General features: G+C 46.0%; 1 protein-coding gene across 4 annotated transcripts in view; it reads left to right on the top strand.

The window, feature by feature from the left end:
- The window catches only part of PIBF1 (progesterone immunomodulatory binding factor 1), a 276137-nt gene that overhangs the window by 68473 nt on the left and 185004 nt on the right, over nucleotides 1-22660 (top strand). For all 4 annotated transcript variants that reach the window (XM_088459353.1, XM_088459362.1, XM_088459346.1 and 1 more), the window contains one exon: nucleotides 5344-5442. In XM_088459353.1, coding sequence (XP_088315479.1) covers nucleotides 5344-5442 — 99 coding nt within the window. The remainder of the gene's footprint in view (nucleotides 1-5343; nucleotides 5443-22660) is intronic.

Below are 22660 nucleotides of genomic sequence, written 5' to 3'. Positions count from 1 at the left end.
GTGATGAAGAAAGGCTTAGATGTATCATGCACTGTTGCTGATATTTAGTGATGAAGAAAGGCTTACATGTATCCTGCACTGTTGCTGATATTTAGTGATGAAGAAAGGCTTAGATGTATCCTGCACTGTTGCTGATATTTAGTGATGAAGAAAGGCTTAGATGTATCATGCACTGTTGCTGATATTTAGTGATGAAGAAAGGCTTACGTGTATCATGCACTGTTGCTGATATTTAGTGATGAAGAAAGGCTTAGATGTATCATGCACTGTTGCTGATATTTAGTGATGAAGAAAGGCTTACATGTATCCTGCACTGTTGCTGATATTTAGTGATGAAGAAAGGCTTACATGTATCCTGCACTGTTGCTGAGATTTAGTGATGAAGAAAGGCTTACATGTATCCTACACTGTTGCTGATATTTAGTGATGAAGAAAGGCTTACATGTATCATGCACTGTTGCTGATATTTAGTGATGAAGAAAGGCTTAGATGTATCATGCACTGTTGCTGAGATTTAGTGATGAAGAAAGGCTTACATGTATCATGCACTGTTGCTGATATTTAGTGATGAAGAAAGGCTTAGATGTATCATGCACTGTTGCTGAGATTTAGTGATGAAGAAAGGCTTACATGTATCCTACACTGTTGCTGATATTTAGTGATGAAGAAAGGCTTAGATGTATCATGCACTGTTGCTGAGATTTAGTGATGAAGAAAATATGAGCAGAACCAGGGAGAGCAAGAAACTCCAATATAAATATCCATGTGTCCTTTACTTTCAGCAAGTGCATTTGCCCAGGGGTATAACTATAACTTTGTGAGACCATAGGTATATTTTTCCTACTTCCCCTTTTCACCTCTCCGCAGCAGCATTTCTTTACATGCTCCATAGTAGTGGCCTAGTTCACTTTATTAACTAATTGAATTCCCTCCCATGTATATTACCAAAAGTACTGTGGTACATTATTTTATTTTTTTATTCCGTTTAATTTTAAAGCCAAACATACAAGAGCTCTGCAATGTTCCTAATTTGTTGAAGGGAGAGATCAATGACAAAATATAAATACACAAAGTAAAAAAAATAATGTAAGTTTATCGATGGTATTGTAAAGATGTTAAGTTCTGTAGAGTACAATAAAATGAGCAGTCTTTATTTTATTACTTTCAATGGTTTTACTGCATCGATCTGTCAGTGAAAGTAGGGATGTTGCACTGTTTGACATGAATTTTAAATGTTTCTGCTGCAAATCTGGACCTTATTTGCCTGTCTTTAACTGTGCAATGCTGTGTGAATGCATTTCCACCATGTAGGAGAGGCTCATCTCATGCACTGCAGTCCAGCCACAGCAGGGAACTGGCAAACCCAGCACAATCTTATTCCTCCCAGGGTACCTTGGTGCCTCCTCACTCATCTCATCCTGATGACTGTCTCTTTCCCCGTCTATAGGGGTGCGGGCCGCATGTGGAGTCACCCTCGGAGGGGGTGACACCAAAATGCCGGCTCCTCCTCCTCAGTAACAGGAGCCAGGTGCTGTAGTGTGACATTCTCCTGCAGCACTCTGCTCCTGTCACAGAGGAGGAACCGGAAGTGCAGGAATTAGTCTCCGGAGGGATTTTCACGAGGTCAAGCCCCCTTTTTGTTTGGCCACAGCCCTTTTCGGACGCGGTCGCCTCTGGGTGCACACCTGGTGTCAGATCCGGTGATGCCTCTGAGCCCTGGTTGCGGATTTGGGCCCCATAGCAACCGCACCACCTGCACCCACTGTAGTCACGCCCCCCTACATGTGCCTAAAGTATTTATAGTTAGTATTAAAGTTATCTTTGGGTTGTCTTCTTTCCAGTAACAAAATGGGTCTAGCTGCATATGTGTCCTCATACACTGTTGGTGTAGGCGCACAAAATAACCCTTTATGGCGCGCCAGGGTCCTTGGTATTTGGCTGCGGAAATCGGCCTTATTTAAAGGTTGGGACTTATTCATACCACTATAAACTACAAGAAGCAACAAAATTACATTACTAGCGTACACTGGGCCTAATTCAGAGCCGGACGCTATTTGCGCTCGCTCGTTCAGAAAAAGGGGCCGGCTATTTAAATTGAGCGCTCGCTCTTTGCGGTCTGTTGACGCCTCTATTTCTGAGCGAGCAAACGAAACATGCGCTCGCTATTTTGTAAAGACGCCCCCTGGCCGCTCGCATCATACGTCATCTCCGCTATTTATTAGATTAATCGAGTACATCGAAAGGCGTCTGAACTGCTTGCAGTGCTTGTGGTTGGATTTTCCTACCGCAATCATGCGAACAGTTCAGGCTAAGAAACAACCAAGTGACGTGGTCGATGACGCTGCATTGTTAATTATGCACACCCTTAAAACGCCCGTTTTGATCGTTTGGCACGCCTGCGTTCGTATCTCCATTCCCCGTTTTCCAGCACCTTCCCCTGTTACCACCCACAAACGCCTCTTCCTGTCACTCAAATTAGCAGGCACTCGCTATTTTGCGAACACACGTTTTCCAACCGCACTGACTGGTTGGCGCATGCGCATTGCGACCCATGCGCAGATGTGCGAACATTGCTCTGAGCCAACGAGCGGCCGCTTACGAGCGGCTCTGAATCAGGCCCTCTGATCACTGGAGCTTGCGGTACATGTACATCTGTGTGCGACTAAGACGCAAATCTATATAAAAAGAGTTCTGATATGAGCAGGCGAGGCTCTTCCTTCACTACGTTGCAACAAAAGTCACAACCTAGTGAGTATGGTACATTGTGAACGTCTTTGTTTGAATCTACAATGTGACTAACCCTTCACTGTGTGTTTAATATATATGTACTTCACTTTTTCATTTTCATTCTTTATATGCAGCTGCTCCTAACTATCTCTTTACACTGCACTTTTCTTACTATGCTGGTGCCCTGGGGCGGCTTGGCTGGGGCAGTTTTTGGGGGTCCTGCGCTCTGGATTTGAACCCTAGTATGTTAGGGACCTACCCGAAAGAGGTTACCTGGATATGGGGGGTAAGCCCATAAGCTTGGCCATGATTATGCTAAAAACCTCTATTGATTGCAAAATTTTATTGCATTTATATATATTATTAATAATTTAGAGTTGTGCACCTGAGATTTGTCTGTTTCTGTGCCTGCAATTAGTCTCATCAGGTAGCACCTCCCATCATATATATAGTCAGGTTGTGCAGTCCAGAAATCTTTCCCATATGCTCCATTTAATGTGCTTTATTGCACTTCTGAGGGAAATGAGACGCCCTCATTCTGGACTAGCACCCTTCCTTATTGGTTTCAAAGCATGGACTATGGTAATGTATATGCACACTGTATTAGGCACAATTCTAGGTAAGTCCTAAAAGTTATATACTGTAGTGCAACTTTGGTTCATTTTTGGGGCGTGAGTCCCCCTGGATTGCATTGGCTGATTTGTCTCAGGGCACTGCATTATAACACATTTTCCTTTATAACACATTTTAACCCTTCACTGTGTGTTTAATATATATGTACTTCACTTTTTATTTTTTTTCTTTATATACAGCTGCAGCTGCTCCTAACTATCTCTTTACACTGCACTTTTCTTACTATGGTGGTGCCCTGGGGCGGCTTGGCTGGGGCAGTTTTTGGGGGGTCCTGCACTCTGGATTTGAACCCTAGTATGTTAGGGACCTACCCGAAAGAGGTTACCTGGATATGGTGGGTAGGCCCATAAGCTTGGCCATGATTATGCTAAAAACCTCTATTGATTGCAAAATTTTATTGCATTTATATATATTATTAATAATTTGGAGTTGTACACCTGAGATTTGTCTGTTTCTGTGCCTACAATGTGACTAATGCTGGACATTATACACACAATACAATTATCTGTCAGACATCTTTCCAATCTGGCTGGTTGGAATAAAAATCTGGTAGTGTATGGGAGTAAATCACAATCGACCACTGGAAAACATACAAAAATGGTTGTTCATACAAATTAGCTAAATCAAATGAATTTAACCAATTTGAACAATCATTTTTGTCTGTTTTCCAGTATTTGGGACCATATGGTATAATGTAATTTGCTCCCATGCATTACCAGGTTTTCATTTCAAGCAGCCAGTTTGTAAGATATCTGACAGATAATTGTTTAGTGTATGCCTAGCATAAGATGAAGTATTAATGACATGTTTACCACCTCACCCGTGTCAGGCGGTCTGTCACGCCAGGTGTTTCGCGCCGTATTGCAGAACAATGCTAAGTGTATAATGGGAAGCAATCGGGAAGCCGACTGCCTATTTACCGGCAGCCGGCTTCCCGACTGTCATATTCCCGGCAAGGGTGAAATGCCGGGCGTCTAGATGTAGATGCCCGCATTTCCCCGATGCCGGGAGACCGTCGCCCGGCATCCCGTTCGTAGTGATGCCGGGCACCACGAGCGGACAGACGCGGGTGGGGAGGGTTAGGTTTAGGGCTCCCGGGGGGGGGGACTTAGGGTTAGTCACCCCCCCGGGAGGGTTAGGGTTAGGCTAGGGGGAGGGAGGGTTAGGGTTAGGCACCCCCGGGGGGGACTTAGGGTTAGGCACCCCCCCAGGGGACTTGGGTTTAGGCAACGGGGAAGGGGGTGGTTAGGGTTAGGCACCCCTAAGGAGGGTTAGGGGGGGTTAGGTTAGTAGATACTCACCTATCCATGATCGGGATTTCCAGCGCTGTCGGCCTTCCGCTGCGGCTGGCGGTATTTCATTCCTGTATAAGGGACACATCTGTATTTAGACCACGTGTTGAGATTTCCAGCATTGTCTATGGATACAATATTTCTTCTTTGGTCTGATCTGGCAGCTAAATCCATTTAGATTTTTTACCACACAGTTTTTAGTAATACCATCCAGTTGGCTCCCACAAACTTTAAGCTGCGCTATGCCAACATGACTAACTCTGTAATATCATCATTATATTTAGAACATCCTTCTTATGCTTTATAACACTGAACAATCACTCAACTACTATATATTGTCAAATCACCATTCATTAAAATCAGCGGAATTCCATCTCAATACAAAGGGGCCAAATCAGACTCAAACAGCAGCTCAGTGCTTCCTGAACCTCGGATCTCATGATGTGGACAGACAATGACCACACATGGTCAGAAAGAGGTCATCATATTCATGCTCCTTGAGTCCTATTGGAGAAGAGCAATATATAAATAAAATTATTATTCTAATTATTTGACCACAGTTTTTGCTAGTCCCTGTGGTTAGCCAAATATTCCTGGACTGTGTTTTTCTAATACCAAATGGCCATAAAATAGAACAAGAAAAGCCTAATATATGTAACTTGATTTAATTTTTTTTATTTCTTTATTGCAGAAATTTAAGGGAAGCAAAGGATAATGCTGTAGCTGAAAAAGAGCGAGCGGTTGCAGCTGAGAGAGAGGCACTGGCTAAATATGACCAGATGTTAGAACAGTAAGTGTTTGTGAAGCACGAGAATAATCGTGAGTTGTTTGTTTTAGATTTGATTTAAGTTACACATACATTGTAGTAAGCTGATTTTGCTGATGAATGGAGGACTATCTTTCTGTTTTGCTTCACATTTAAAGCTGCAGTAACACATGCACAAAAGTTTTTTCTTTTACTAAGGTACTTTTCTCCCTATTCGGAGCCCCTGTGCCTGTTGTGTTATATGGTTTTCTATATTTTCTCAGGTAGATGAAGACCGAGCACTACCTGTATGTTTTATTCAGAAATATCTCTCCAGTTGGGATATTGGCTGTATCATGAGAAGACTGGGATGTGGGAAGTAGATAGTGAGACTTACCTGCTCTGCAGAGGATGTGAAGGGGGGGGGGGAAGGTACTATAGGAGCAGTTCATAGGGATGTTAGTAGAGATTTGCCATGTAATATATGCCACCTATTCCAAACTGTATGGAACTACTGAATTATTCATTAGTCTAGTAATATACTCAATTAATGCACTGTAATTTATTGTAATGAGGCTATTATTAATTTATTTATAGGACTGGGGCCACTATTATTGTATTACATATGGAACTGGGACAATATTATTTGTAATCCTTATGTTTTTCAAGTTCTAAAGGCAAGATACCTCAGTCACCTTGTGGTTTGCACTTCTTGTCTATCAGGACCATGTCTAAAAATACACATTCCTAAATCCATGCAGTTTGTATACTTGCCATTTGAAAACATTGTGATGGTAGTTTCAAATCATGCATTTTAAAGATCTGTTATTTAATGTGCCGTTTTCGACTTCGGGAAATCTGTCTGTCTCCAAACTGTACATGAAATTACCAATTTTTTTACAAAACTTTACTCTAGTGCATTGGCCCCCCATAAAAATTAGATCTTGGCACTGTAGTGAGTCGTAAACCAAGATAAACATGTGGGCTACCTCAAAATAGCGAAGTGTATTATGTTAACAGTGGAATACTATAACATTGTTACAAAAGCTCTGTACCGTGTAGCTTAGCTCTTGTTGTCTGTTTCTTGTAACACTAGTGAGTAATAAAATACCCAGCTGTAAACCTACACATGCAAGTCCATTCTGAAATACAGATGGTGCTGGTTGGCAGCAGGATTCCATGACCTCTAACAATCAGCGTATTCCTAAAGTATGCCATGTATTTAATCTATTTATTTTAGCTTAATGGGGTCTAGTTTTTTGAGTCTGATTTGTTTGTAAAAACAAGTAGGGCTTATTTGTCTTGTGTCCGCTCTTATTTACGGAGCCAGTGTAAGTTCTGTATGTTGTGCATGCTCATATTTGTAGACTTGAGCTTCTTTAAGTTGTTTTGTCTACTTCAGAGCCGGACCTAGGCATAGGCATAATAAGCAAATGCCCATGGGCATCCGACTGCTCTGCCACTACCCCCCTGGCGCTGCTGCAATCGGAGCTCAGCTCGTGGCCAGGTCAGAATGAGCTTCTGTGCAGAAGCTCATTCTGGCTAATTTAGCCAGATTCAGGAGGGGGGGGGGGGGGGGAGGTGATACGGGTCAAAATTTTGCCTAGGGCACCAAATTGGCTAGGGCCGGCTCTGGTCTACTTAATGCCAAGATCTTTCATTTTACTAGGTAAATTCATTGCTTTATATTTAAGAATAATGCAAATAATATATTCTAAGTGCACGAACTTGCCATTTGAAATCATAGGTGACTTTCTGATATGATTATACATTTCCCTTCATACAAGAATTGTGAAATATATCTATACAGATAGATGTTATGGTTAGATACATACTTAATTTTTGTGTTGTGTAGATAGATACATTCTGTAATATACTGTAATAGAACACATTTGTAGATTTGAAGACCTTGCGTTGAAATGTGGCTGTATAAATGAGACAGACAGCAGAATGTATTTATCTCAGGCTATGCCAGAGGCCTTTTCAAATACAAGTCTGGGTGGACAACATTCCATAGCGGTTTAATCTCACAAACATTTTGTTTTACAGCTTATGACATTAAAAAGTTCTGAAGATGTACATGTACATTCTGCTTTTTTTTTTAAAAAAACAAGAACACCCTCCAACATGTTCCAATTGAAAATAATGTAAAACATTTACATTTTATGTCTAAATTTATTGAAACCGTAACTGGTCTTACATTGGGTCACTATTATAGAATACCTTATAGACTCTGAAACTATGTACTAAGGTTATGGTCAAGGAAAAACAAAAAGACTTGTGTGACAGCATATAATTACCCATTAGCATCCTGTTCTGATTTTGTTTGGCATACAAACAACTGGCACGCTGAAGCGCCACCGATGTGACTTTCATGTGTGGAATACTTGCTGGCGATGAAACTCTGGTGCATATTGAACTGAGATGTATATTCTCTGGAGATATACCAATCCAACTTGTAGTTGCTGGATTCTGTGTCTTTACTAGCCCGGTGAAGTGCAGCAACTCAATGTGGCATCGATTCCACAAGTGGACGGAAGACCTCATGAGAAATGCTGACCCATGCCATCTGAATAGTTTCCCACAGCTTCCTGATATTTGTAGGTACAGGATCTTGGGTGCGAATGGACCTCTCCACCATGTCCCGTAAATGCTCGATAGGGTTCATGTTCGGCAAAAGTGGTGGCCACACCATTCGTCTGAACTTTCCAGAATGCTCCTCGAAATAAGTCTGGACTAGTTGGGACCATTGATACTGTGCATTATCTTACTGGTATTTTCCATCATGGGGGTACATGAAGTTCATGAAGGACTGTAAATGGTCATCAAGCAATGTAATGTAGCAGTTACCGGTCAATTACGTGTTCAGGTGGAACACCACACGTGTACCCTAACATTCGTTTGAAACATCTGGAACTGTGAATCATCGGACCACGCCACATGTTCCCAGTTCTGCAGTAGTGTTCATGCTTGGTCCGGTGCCGGACCTAGAAAGGGGCACTCCTGCGCGTCCAAAAAGGGCGTGGTCATGAGAAAGTGTCTTTAATACACACCCCCTTTTCATCACTCTTGGCGGCGTACACGGGACTAACGGACATGCCGGGCTGTCCCCAAGCTCTCCTGTTTCTGTGAATAGATGCTGGGCGCATGCACCCGGCATCTGTTCACTGGAGGTGATCGCTGCACCGCAATATTTCCCACCCGCAGGTGGGTACAGCACCCGCCATGTTGTTTTAGCATGGCGCTGCCAAAACGGAGGGCACATTCTGCCCTTTTGAGATCGGGAAGGGTGGGGTGCCCCGCTAAAACAGCCTAGCGGGAACGCTACTCCATCATCTAATTTGTGACGTCACAAGCCCACATCAGGCACTGTCCAGTGTCGTAGTTTTAACAGGGGTCTTTGTTGGTCTTCTGCTCCCATATCCCTCTGCCTTTGCAGCTCTGCCTAATATTAACCATAGGGCCTATTTAAGCAAGCACTTTTTCTTTACTCTCTAATAATCCCTGTGACAGCATTATTCTCACCAGATCTGGGGACTGACCAAGCTGGCGGTGAATAATGATTTTTGAGGGTATTGGTTTGAATTACAATATTCATTGCCAACACTCAGACACATGAATAGAAGATGTAAAGTATTTAATCTGATTACACTACATATTCTACAGCAGTGCGTCATTTCAGTGTTGTTTAGTAAACAGTATTTTCACTTGCTGGAAATGTCATTTAAGCATAACCATATTATTGGTTATTAAATGCACATAATAGGCTTTAATACAAAAAAAAAAAACCATGTTGAGCATTTAGTGAGGATATTCCATCCATTTAATAACATTTGCCTGCAAGCAGTAAAACCACAAGCTACTAACACATTAATGATGGCACCCTAGTGATTGTGTTATAAGCAGTATTTAATTGGATTTAGACAAGTGAAGTAATCCTCTATCTTTGCATTTTTGTTTCAGTGCATTTCCTATAGGAATGCAGTTTTTTTTCTTTGATATTATTAAAATTGCTTTTTTTGTCATGAATTCTTAATTGGACACAAATAAGATGGATAATTTATAGTGGTTTATAGTAATAAAAAAAAAAAATTGCTAACAACCTAATTCCACATTTAACAAACTATTTTTAAAACTTTAACTACCTCCATGCTTAAGTGAATTGTGGTGTTCCCTCCACTGATACCCAAAAAAAACACCTACTGCAACAGAACATTATATTACAATTACAGATGTGCCCACATACATCTTACCTCCATGCGATACAAGTCGCGTTATGGTGCATACACACGATCAGATTTTTCCTTCAGATATGAACGATAACGATTTAAAAATCGTTCAGTCGTTCATATCTGAAGGAAAATCGTTCATATCTGACATGCCTGAACGATGGACGATCAACGATGCGCGTTCCCGTTTGTCAGATAACGATATCTGACATCTGATGGGTTTGCAGTCAGACTTGGACGATTCCATTCATTTTAATGCAGTCAAAAATCGTTCAATCGTTCAAATCGTTCAAAACTTTGGTAAAATCGTTCAAATCGTTCAGTCGTTCATCTGACAAATCTGACCGTGTGTACGCTCCATTAAACATAAATCATGCAAGACTGTAGGGTATTGCATGCAACATTTTACATCCAAATAGGAAGCACAAGCAGCTTCTGCTGATTAAAATGATATGTAGCATGCCTATATAGTGTATGCGACAGCGGGTGTATCTGTATGCAAAATTATACATTACTGTGACCCTATAACGTAACGTTTCGCATGCACACCCGCAGTTGCACACACAATACAGGCATGCTGCATATTTTAATCAGCAGAGGCTGCTTGTGCGTCATATTTGCATCGCTTTGTGAATAAGACTCATTTGAAGGTAAAAAAGTCGCACGAAGAGACGCTCAGCGCCACCGAGTAACGGCATGGCGCGATGAAGTGTTTCACACACAAGGAAGTAAAATGTATGTGAACACATCTGTACATACAAAGGCCACTGGTCTGCTATAGGACTTGTGGGTAGCTTATTTTGATGCTAAAAATTGTTTTCTGAAATTCAAGGGAGCACAATGTTACTCACCCAAAGCCCTGATTAAAATGTATCAGATCATTTGCTTTCGGCACCTGTTCAGGCAGTTTTTGATGCTTTTTTGTACTAATTTCTTGCTACCTGTGTGCTGCAAAATATTTGTTTTGGTTCATAATTACCTACAGTTATTTCCTATTGTATTTAATATTTCACATGTGGATTTAGTGTAATATCCGCCCGCCGAACATGTGATGCAGCAAAACAACTGCTGTAGCTTCCAAACATCTGTTTTCTCATGACTTCATATGTAACCTGTTTTTCCCCTTGCTATACATTTAAATTGCAGGATCATATTGTGCTATGTGATCATCATGTATTGCATCATTTATTACATTAATTTTATTATTCTATAGTTTTTTGAGATTGAGACAGATATAGCATATTTACTGTATAAAAGTTTCTGCTTCAGTTTAATGAACTAATAGTGATCATAGAAGGGGAATTTTGTGTGCAATATACATAATAAGAATTGTCTTAACTTAACTTCTTTACTGGCAAATAGCTTTCTATGGCATTTTGGTGAACTAATCAGTGACTGTATAAGACTCATATGAGGCTTTTCACTCAAATGCTTTGAGGTTTGAAGTTATTGTGGGAGTGGACAAAAATAAGCTGGTGTGGTGTTCCACATATTGCTGTTCTAAACAGAATATATTCAATATATTTCAGCATTTTCTACACAGTACGCAATGCAGAGCTTATTCTGTTACATTACAGTGGGTATTCTCATGACCAGTATACAATTTGGGGTGCATGCTAGTGACCTATATATTACACTGCTGTTTTTGTTTGTGACCTCAATGTAAATGCAGATTCAGTTCAGCTTCAGACTGGTGGCAGAGCACAGTTTAAACCAGTTGCGTGCGGTGAGGTCAATGACTGGGGAGGCACACATGGAGATGGGTTTGAGGGCTGAGAGACATTTTCACTTCCTACTCACTGTAACTCTCCCCTCACTAAGCTTCTGTGTCCATTGATTCCTCTACCTGTATCACTGTGTCTTCTCTAGCTGCTGCTGCTGACTTAGCTCCAATCTCTAAACACTGCAGTGCACTTCCTGGTCACATGACACCACAAAGATGTCAATCAGTGCTAAAGGTACGCCCCCCCATACTAAGAGGCATGCCTCTTTTAGCTCTCTTTCTGTGCAACTTACTGTTCATGGTGTGGCCACGTCCCCTGCTTTGCAAGCAGTGTCTGACTATACAGAAGCGAGGCTGAGCTGTTGCTGTCTCATCTCTCGTCGCCCTGCAGTCCCAGGGAGCTCCACAAAGCTGGTGAGTGTTAACTTTAAAAATGATTACAATAAACAAAGAACATGTTTAGAAGTTATAAATATCTTCTTTGTATTATTCTATGATTACCTACCCTGACTGCACGTCCCTGGTTTATACCACTATTCTGCAGCACATGACAAGATTATCCACTTGTCTCATGGCAGTAATGGTGGGATTGTAAGCTAAGTGCCAGCCTCTGACTTGGACTAAAGACCAAAAGCAGATGCTGCCCATAATTATTCTAGACTGCCTGCACATTTGCTGAAGAAAGCAACCGCAAACTGCGTATGTATTGCATCTTGCATTATCACCTTGATGGAAAATACGAGAGAGTAGGGTTAGCTTCATGTGTGGCCGCTTCCCTTAGACTGTAAAATTGGAATTTCTGGGCAAAAGCTGCTTGGTTACCATGCGTATATGCATTGAAAACAGCGCCACGTACACCACTCTATTATTGCTGTTTTAAAAATAAGAGGTTGATTGTAAAAAATTAAAAGTAAGAAAAAAACATTAATGTATATGTGCTTGCATATCCCTCTGATAAACATATATGAATACACACCTATACCTGGTGTTGGTCCAACACATGTATAGCTCCCTTTTACTGCTCAGTCTTTCATACATGGACGTGCTGTAAGAGCTAAGTGCCCTGTCACTGCAGTCTGTCTTGTGTTACATGTACCATTGTGGTCATTAGCCATAGGAGTTCTGTCTTTCCCAGGTAACGGATCATGTTGTCTTTAATCCTTTTGTATTACCTTTCTTCATTATTGGGAATTATGTAATTATTACACGCATTTATGTTTGTTAAAAATGGAGTGTTCTGTAACGGAGCATAAAAGGAGTTTTTAAGTATAATATGTAATAATCACTATAATAATTTCCCAGGCTTTGTAAACATGCCAATCTAAAGGTGCGTATCCACTAATAGACATAGAAACGACAGCACGATTACGACGTTGTAATCGTGCTGTCGTTTCTATGTCTGTGATGTGCTTACACTGAACGTTCAGTTGTAGGCACATCCATCATCCCCGTACTTGCTGAACCTGACATGATTGTCCGGTTGACCAGCATGTACTGGCGATGATAGATGTCAAAAACGACCAGCGGGCACGCACATCGCTTGTAATTTCTACTTCAGGGTCCATAGGGTATCCACAGGATACCTTGGGGTATAGGTGTGACGTCAGTCATCGGGCACCAAAGAGTTACGCTTTCAGCCTCCCAGGATGCACTAGGTCCCCCTCCTATACCACGCCCCCGAGCCAAGGCATCTCAGTTTCGTTTGGTGCCCGGCCGGAGTCGGAGGCACCTGCTAGAGGGGGGCTTAGAAGAGCCCCTGAAGCTTTTTCTTCATGCAGCTGTGGCTGCACATCTGGATGAACAGCATGGACAGTCAGTCCTGACGTCCATGCTGTCTTCCCTACACCCCGCCGGTACCAGAACGCCGGTACTGATCCGGGGATGCTGGTGGACATCTGGGGTCACAGCTAGCGGTGACCCCAGATGTTCCGGACCATGGCCGGATTCAAGGGGGACAGAGGTAAGCAGCGGGGTCCCGCGGGGGGTCCCCGCTGATCACATGGTCCTAAGTCCCCAGGCAGGGGGCTCCCTGGGGACTGGCTGCAGCGTGGAGCCAGGCGACCGACCTGCGCTTCCACTACCCCCTGGGACAGCGGACCGCAGCAGAGCGGTAGCGCTGCGGCGTCCCAGGGGTTAAATGCATGCCAGGGGAGCGCGCCTTCCCTGTCTCACAGCCGGCGCCTCCCCCGCTGCACACAGCCCTCTCTGCACTGTGCTGACTGGCCCTGTGTCAGCGCTCCTCCCCCAGGCCAGCCTTCTCTCTGCTCCTTGGTGGCCATCTTTTCTGAAGCATGGTGAACGCTGCTGGAAGCCTGCATTGGAAGCATCGTGGTCTGGGTCCCCCCGCATACCTCTCCTCCACTGTGGTCAGGTCTGTGTATGCAGCGCTGTGTCCTACCAGGCTCTGTGTAGTTGAGTGATCAGCGCTGTTAGTGCAGGAATTGTTATTTCTCTGCATTGTATGTGACTGTGCTAGCGCTGCTGCCTGTAACTTTTTTTCTAAACTGTCAGCTTTAAACTGTCCCTGTTTTTTCTGCTAAGCCCTTGCGGTGCGGTGCTGCAGGGTGGTCTCTCGCCTCTTAAATATATAATTGGTGAGAGGGGTCACATACGTGGTGCCATCATGTCTGAAAGTGATTTTCCCCTCCGGCTACAGTGTACTACGTGTAAAGTACCGTTAGCGGAGGGGGAGGGTAGCGCGGAGGGCCTCTGCCGGCAGTGTTTGTCTATGGCGCGGCCTCTTACGGTTACTGCACTGGTACAGGAGCCGCCCTGGGCTTGTTTTGCTCAAGCGCTTACAGCCTTAGTGGGCCAGTTAGCTCCGCAGCCCGCGTTTACACCGATGGGTTTGTCCCAGCATTCAGTGGTGTCGTCACCCATGCAGGGTTTCCCACGACAATTGGTGGTACCCCACAGTCTCCCTATTTCCCCGCTCCCGGTTTCTCAGGAGCCAGCGTGGGTTAACTCCCTGACGAGTTCTGTACAGCACTTGTCAGATGTGTTGCAAGGGGAGTCTGTGATGCGGCCGCATAAACGGCCGGTGGCGTCTCTGTCGGCTCCTTATGAGGATGACGAGGGGACGTCTGATGATGGGGAGATTCTGGATCCTTACGATCAGGAACCTCTCCATGCTAAGGACAGTGATGCTAAGTCCAAAGTATATATTCCTGGACTTATTCGGGCGGTCCGCACAGCCTTGGTGATTGAGGACGAAGTTCCCCCAGCGGCTAAATCTAAGTATGCCTTTTTCAAAGATGTGAAGGGCGATGCCACAGTCTTTCCTCTTTCGGGTCAGTTGGTGGACCATTTAGAGGAGGCGTGGAAACAGCCTGGCAAAAGATACCAGCCGCAGAGACGCCTGGCGGTGGCTTATCCGTTCGCGGATAATTATTTGCAAAGTGGGAATCCCCTCCACAGGTGGATTCTCACGTGACCCGTCTTGTCCGTAGTGCCACATTGCCGATGCCATCCATGTCCTCCCTTAAGGATGTTACGGACCGCAAGGTGGAGATCTGCCTGAAGTCCGCTTATTCCCTTGCGGGGGGGGCAGCACGGCCGGCTATGGTCATTTGCTTGGTTGCCAGGGCGATGGAGCGCTGGGCTGATTCATTAGAGGCTTCTTTTGATTCCAACTGTCCGGCCGAACAGGCGGAGTTGATTGGCAATCTCCGTGATTCGGCCACCTACATCAACGAGGCGGCCCTAGACATTAGTACTCTGGTGTCTAGGATCTCTTCAGCAGCGGTAGCTGTTCGTCGCACCTTGTGGCTGCGATCCTGGAAGGCGGACGCAGATTCCAAAAAGGGTCTGGAGGCGTTGCCGTTTACCGGAGAAGTTCTCTTCGGTCCGGATCTGGATAAGATTGTGGCCACGCTGGCGGCAGCCAAATCGGCTTGTCTCCCGTCGGCCGCTGCTCCTTCTGGTTCTGGACCATCGTCCTTTCGGTCATCTAGGGTCCAGGGCAGGCCCAAACCACAGTCGTTTCCTCGACAGGCTGGCCCTAAGAAATCGGTCAAGCCCCGGAAGCAGGCATGGAGTACCAGACGTCCGGCTCCCAAGCCAGATGACAAGCCTGAGGCCTGACGGTCCGGGCCTCCCTTTGGGGGATCCCAGGGTGGGAGGCCGCCTGCTGCAGTTCGCCCAGTGTTGGTCGACCACTACGACAGACACTTGGGTTCTGGAGGTGGTCTCCCACGGGTACGCCCTCTCCTTCCGGCACAGACCCCCGGCTCGATTCTTCACCACGGGTCTACCATCAGACCGGAACAAGGCTAGGGAGCTGCGGAAGGTATTGCACACTATGCTCCAGGCTGGAGTTATAGTGCCTGTTCCATTCTCCCAGAGGGGCCAGGGTTTCTATTCAAATCTTTTTTTGGTACAGAAACCCAATGGGTCGTATCGTCCGATTCTCAACCTCAAAGCACTCAACAGGTCTTTGCGGGTACCGAAGTTACGGATGGAGACCCTACGGTCCATCATTCTGGCGCTGGAACCTGGGGACTACATGGTGTCATTGGACATACAGGACGCTTACCTGCATGTCCCTATTCTTTTGCGCCATCAACAGTTCCTCAGGTTTGCAATCCGCAGCGACCACTTCCAGTTTTGGGCGTTACCTTTTGGCCTGGCGACAGCACCACGGGTTTTCACCAAGGTGATGGCGGTCATGGCGGCTTCTCTGCGGCTGCAGGGAGTCCGCATGTTGCCGTACTTTTACGACCTGTTATTGGTGGCGGGATCTCCAGAGCTCCTGTTACGCCACTTGGACCTGACCATTGCCCTGCTGCAACGGCACGGCTGGCTAATCAACTGGCAGAAGTCCACTCTAATCCCGTCTCGGAGGATTCTGCATCTTGGAGCCTTATTGGACTCGGGACAGCAAAGGATCTTCGTGACGGAGGACAAGATCTCTGCTTTACAGTCAAGGGTGCGCAGTTGTCTGCACAGCCGCCGGGTGTCCCTACACTCAGCCATGAGGTTACTGGGCTCCATGGTGTCGGTGTTCGACATGGTGGAATACACCCAGTTTCACTCCAGACCTCGGCAGCACCTGATCCTGTCCAAGTGGAACGGGCTGCCTCAGTCTCTGAAGTCCCAGACGATTGTGCTCACCCCGGAGGTTCGCCTGTCCCTTGCTTGGTGGTTACAGACGACCCACCTCAACAAGGGACGTCCGTTCTGGGTTCCAAATTGGGTCCTGTTGACAACGGACGCCAGTCTTCGGGGCTGGGGAGCGGTTTTGGGTCCACACTTGTTCCAGGGCAGGTGGACGCCGACAGAAGCGGAGCTTCCCATAAATATCTTGGAAATCCGTGCGGTCTTCAATGCTCTCCAGCAGGCACATCGGTTTCTCCAGGGTCACCCAGTACAGGTCCAGTCGGACAACGCTACCACCGTGGCCTACATAAACAGGCAAGGAGGAACCCGCAGTCGGGCGGCTCTCGTAGAGGTCTCTCGGATCCTGGTTTGGGCGGAGCGCAATCTTCCGGCCATATCAGCAGTCTTCATCCCGGGAGTGCTAAATTGGGAGGCTGACTTTCTGAGTCGCCAGGACGTTCATCCGGGGGAATGGTCCCTGCACCCGGACGTTTTTCAACTGCTGGTGGACAGGTGGGGTCTTCCAGAGATCGACCTCATGGCGTCCCGGCACAACAACAAGTTGCCGTTGTACGGGTCTTGCACAAGAGACGAAGGGGCGTCTCTGGTGGATGCTCTGTCCGTCCGGTGGACGTTCCGGTTCGCATACCTGTTCCCTCCGGTCTCCCTTCTTCCACGGGTAATCCGGAAATTCAAACAGGAAGGAGGGACGCTCCTGTTGATAGCTCCCGCGTGGCCCAGACGGCACTGGTTCTCAGACCTTCAGGGTCTGTCCGTGGACAGTCCTCTGCGGTTGCCGCTACGACCGGACCTTCTGTCTCAGGGTCCTGGTCTTCACCTGGACCTGACTCGGCTGTCTTTGACGGCGTGGCTGTTGAGACGGCCATGCTGAGGTCCCGGGGGTTTTCCAGCTCTGTGGTGCGTACCATGTTGCGAGCTCGGAAACCGTCTTCCGCGAGGATATACCATCGCGTGTGGCATACGTTCTTCCAGTGGTGTCGACCGAGAGGTTATGCACCGAGGGAGTTTCATCTGTCTCGGATTCTCGCCTTCCTACAAGCGGGACTAGATCATGGGCTTCGCCTTGCTTCTTTGAAGGTACAGGTTTCGGCCCTGTCTGTTTGGTTTCACCGTAGGATTGCTACAATCCCGGATGTGCGCACCTTTATGCAAGGTGTTGTCTGCATTCAGCCGCCCTTTGTTCCACCTGTGGCGCCTTGGGATTTGGCTGTGGTCCTGAGGGCTCTCCAAGAACCGCCGTTTGAACCACTGGGCTCAGTGGATCTTAAATGGCTAACAGCTAAGACTGTTTTCCTTCTGGCTATTGCTTCGGCCAGACGTGTTTCTGAGTTAGGGGCTCTTTCTTGTAGACCCCCTTTCTTGGTTTTTCATGGGAACAGGGCAGTGCTCCGCACTCGGCCCGAGTTTCTTCCCAAAGTTGTTTCCCAGTTTCATGTTAACGAGGAAATCGTTGTTCCGGCCTTTAACTCACCGGGTCTTTCCGTGGGTGAGGCCTCTTTGGATGTTGTGCGGGCCTTAAGGACTTATGTTGACCGCACTTCTTCGTTTAGGAAGTCGGACGCTTTGTTTGTCCTCTATGGCTTCCGTAAAAAGGGTTGGCCTGCTTCAAAGCAAACTTTGGCAGCCTGGATCCGTATGGCTATTTCTGAAGCTTATCTTCATGAAGGCCTGCCGGTTCCTCCTTCTGTGAAGGCTCATTCCACTAGGTCTGTGGGTCCTTCATGGGCAGCTCGACGTGGTGCCTCTGCAGTCCAGATCTGCAAGGCTGCTACGTGGTCCTCTGTCCATACCTTCGTGAGGTATTACAGGTTTGACACCTTCGCCTCTCAGGAGGCTTCCTTCGGGCGGTGGATTCTCCTTTCTGCACAGGAGCGTCCCCACCCTTAAAGGATACTGCTTTGGGACATCCCCAAGGTATCCTGTGGATACCCTATGGACCCTGAAGTAGAAAATATGAGATATGGTAAGAACTTACCTTTGTTATCTCTATTTCTACGAAGTCCATAGGGTTCCACAGGACTCCCGCCCTGTCGCACATGTGCTGCAGATGGGCTTTGCTCTGGTCACCGGTTTTCCGTCTCTCTCTGGTGAGAATGTGATTCTTGTATGTGTCCAGATCTTTGTTCTCTCTCTTCCTTCTCCTCCTCCGGCCTATGGCTTGGTAACTAACTGAGATGCCTTGGCTCGGGGGCGGGGTATAGGAGGGGGACCTAGTGCATCCTGGGAGGCTGAAAGCTTAACTCTTTGGTGCCCGATGACTGACGTCACACCTATACCCCAAGGTATCCTGTGGAACCCTATGGACTTCGTAGAAATAGAGATAACAAGGGTAAGTTCTTACCATATCTCATATTTTTTTACATTTACCTGGCCAATTTTGTGAACGATTTGTGACCGATTAACAAGCGATTTGAACAATAACGATGTCGTTATTGTTCAAACGGCTTGTTTAATCGCCTAATGGATACGTACCTTAAGTGCTGACTGTACTTTACAATATGTGGTTTCAAAATTTCTGAGCATAACATTACTTTCACAAAAAGAGAAATGTTTTTAGTTTTGCTTTTTACCTATATAAGAATTTATTCTGTATATATGTGTAATGTTCAAACATTAATTTTATATGAATGGAGATAATTCCATCTTTGACAAACATAAATTGAATACGCATTTATAAACCAGGTAACCTTTTAGTAGATGGAGAGGAGAATACGAGTTGAAAGAAGTCCTACTAAGTTACAATATACTTCTTTATAACTGCAGGTATGCGCTCATGGTAAACTAAGAACAACACAATTTGATAGGGTATCTTAATGATTTGATATTTAAATGCACACACAATTTAAGGGTTGTGCCGGTGACCTAATGTGTACAAGTTACTATGATGTAGTGATTGATTAAATAATGTATAATGTAGTGAAGATGTAGGAGCCCTTCATTTCAACATTACTCAGAAGTTATTACAAATAGAAGTGAGATTTTCAATTGCAATTTTATAAAATCGTGGAAGGCCATCGGCCATGATCTAAATAGAGATGGGCTATATGCTTGGCAACTCCATCAATCTTTTTGCTTGTTTTTTGGCTGTAAGATTTTGATAATGCATCTGAACATATTACGGACAAAGGATCTAAAAATTAATTCATTTCCTGCAAGAAGACTGATCTCCAGCCAAAACACAATGTGTTCACAACCTAACGAGCACTGCTATGAATGACCTAGCACTCCATCAATTATTCAGAGAAATATTGCAGGGATATTACACATTGCAACATGGATAGCTTTATAAGTAGTTTTGCAGATAATAGTAATTTAAGTCATATGTTTTTTTCCTGTTGCTCTTATATGCTGGTGTGATTTTTCAATTTACAGTATGAATTAAATGAACAGTAAAAAGACCTGTGTCTGTGTGCACAGAACACATGCCTTTATGGAGATGGGTTTGGAACCTGGAATTTTGCAAAAGTGGAATTGTCAAAACATATTGCATTTAAATATTTGCCTGTAATGTATGGGTGTGGTATGATTTGTCATTTGATGATGTTGACATTTATTTATGTAGACACTGATGAAATGTTGACATGTTAGAATGTCAACATATAGTCCCTGATAGCCCAGCGTTCACTTACCTGCACCCGGAGCAGCAGCTTCTGGCGGTCATGTGACTATCACTTCCATCACAGACCTCTGATCCTCCAGCGTTCCAGTACATATTCTTCCCCTATCCCTACCTCTAGTGCCTACTCCTACCTCTTCCCCAACCCCCAGCCTACACCTAACCTTTCTCTAGTGCCTAACCCTTCTGTCCCACAGCCTAAAGCTAATGTTGACATTCTGAAAATGTCGACTTGTTGCCTGTAGACATTTTAGCACTGTCAACGTTGTGAATGCCAACCTACTGACTACGGGCCTGATTCATAACCGATCGCAACTGCTAATACACACTCAATCGGCCGATTGTTGCGTTATTTGTAAGCGTTGCAGTGCGTGAACCAGCCACTGCGATCGGGACTACGATCACAGTGACTATGTAAACCCATCACAGAGTGATTGACCGGAAGTGCCATTTGTGGGAGATGGTCGGCGAAATGCAGGCGTTTGAACGCCGTTGCAGGGGCATGCAGAAATTATCCACTGCGATTGCCTACGCAGTCTGAAGTCTTATAGTGTGCGTGATTGTTAGCAATTTCTGAGTAAAGGTCAGGGCTTGTGCAAGTGGACGTCCTTATGTAGTGCTAAATTTGCATAGGGGGCGCACTTGTCAACGTCTTGCTACCTTGTAGTTCAGCGTACCCAACCGTAAAAATCTCAGCCTTAGGGGGAGATAGATGCTCCCCCGGCCGCTCCTCCCCGCCAGACGCGAACTTCCGGTTACGGATTCATGCATCTGGTTTTCTATAATTGACCACCTCGTGTGTGAGATGCGCACAGTTAAGCGTTTGTTTGTGCACTGCTGAAGCGGTTGATCTCAGAGGTTTGGTCTGTCTCTCTATATACCTCTCGCTTGGGTTTGGCATATAGCGCACTCTATATTCTACCATCACCCCTCAGGGGGCTGATCAGTTGATCCAGAGTCCATATTGCTGTAGCAATTGTGCGTATTTCTACATCAGGGTCCATAGGGTATCCACAGGATACCTTGGGGTATAGGTGATGACGTCAGGCATCGGGCACCATAGAGTTAAGTTTTCAGCCTCCCAGGATGCACTAGGGTCCCCCTTCTATACCCCACCCCCGAGCCAAGGCATCTCAGTCGGAGCACCTGTTTAGAGGGGGGCTTCTGAAGTTTTCTTCGCGGCAGCTGTGGCCGCACATCTGGAAGTACAGCATGGATAGTCACTACTGACGTCCATGCTGTCTTCCCTACACCCCGCCGGTACTAATCCGGGGATGCTGGTAAACATCTGGGGTTACAGCTAGTGGTGACCCCAGATGTTTTGGACCATAGCCGGATTCAAGGGGACAACAGGTAAGCAGGGGGGTCCCACGGTGGGTCTCTGCTGATACATGGTTCAGAGTCCCCAGGCAGGGGGCTCCCTGGGGGCTGGCTGCAGCGTGGAGCCAGGTAACTAACCTGCGCTTCCACTACCCCTCTGAGACTGCGGACTGCAGCTGAGCGGTAGCGCTGCGGTGTCCCAGGGGTTAATTGCATGCCAGGGGAGCACGCCTTCCCTGTACACAGCCGGCGCCTCCCCCGCTGCACACAGCCCTCTCTGCACCTGCCAATTGGCCCTGTGGCAGCGCTCCTCCCCCAGGCCGGCCTCCTCTCTGCTCCTCGGTGGCCATCTTTCGAGAAGCATGGTGAACGCTGCTGGAAGCTGTTGATTGGTGGCATCGTGGTCTGGGTATCCCGGCATACCTCTCCTCCGTTGAAACAGGTCTGTGTATGCAGCGCTGTGTCCTACCAGGCTCTGTGTCTGCGTAGTTGAAGAACAGCGACGATAGTGCAGGGATTAATTTCTTTGCATTGTATGTGACTTCTGCTAGCGTCTGCTGCCTGTACTTTCACTTTCTACTGTCAGCCATTTTACTGTCCCTGCTCTTCTTCTGCTAAAGCCCTTGCGGTGCGGTGATTGCAGGGTGGTTCTCACACTATACTAACGAGTATTAGTGAGAGGGATCACATACTTACCATCATGTCTGAGAGTGAATTTCCTCTCCAGCTTCTGTGTACTACGTGCAAAGTACCAATAGCGGAGGGGAAGGGTAACGTGGCGGGGTTGTGTCGGCAGTGTTATTTGTTGGCGCGGCCGAATTACTGTCACGGCTCCGGTACAGGAACCTCCCTGGGCTTGTTTCGCCAAAGTGCTTACAACCCTAGTGGGCCAGTTAGCTCCGCCACCTGCGTTTTCACAGATGGGATTGTCCCAGCAGTCAGTGGTGTCGTCACCCATGCAGCGTTTCCTGAGACAACTGATGGTACCCCACAGTTTCCCTATTTCCCCTCCCCAGGTCTCTCAGGAACTTGCGTGGATTAATTCCCTGACAAGTTCTGTACAGCATTTGTCGGACGTGTTTCAAGGGAAGTCTGTGTTGCGGCCACATAAGAGGCCGATGGCGTCTCTGTCTACTCCTTATGAGGATGACGACGTGACGTCCGATGATGGGAAGATTCTGGATCTATCTGACCAAGAACCTCTCCGTACTAAAGAGTCGGACGCTAAGTCCAAGGTTTATATTCCTGGCCTTATTC

Source organism: Taudactylus pleione, unplaced genomic scaffold (genome assembly GCF_031769625.1).
Source record: "Taudactylus pleione unplaced genomic scaffold, aTauple2 ptg000041l, whole genome shotgun sequence".
Lineage (NCBI taxonomy): Eukaryota > Metazoa > Chordata > Amphibia > Anura > Myobatrachidae > Taudactylus > Taudactylus pleione.
The sequence above is the reverse complement of the archived record's forward strand: the minus strand, read 5'-3'. Positions and strand labels throughout refer to the sequence as shown.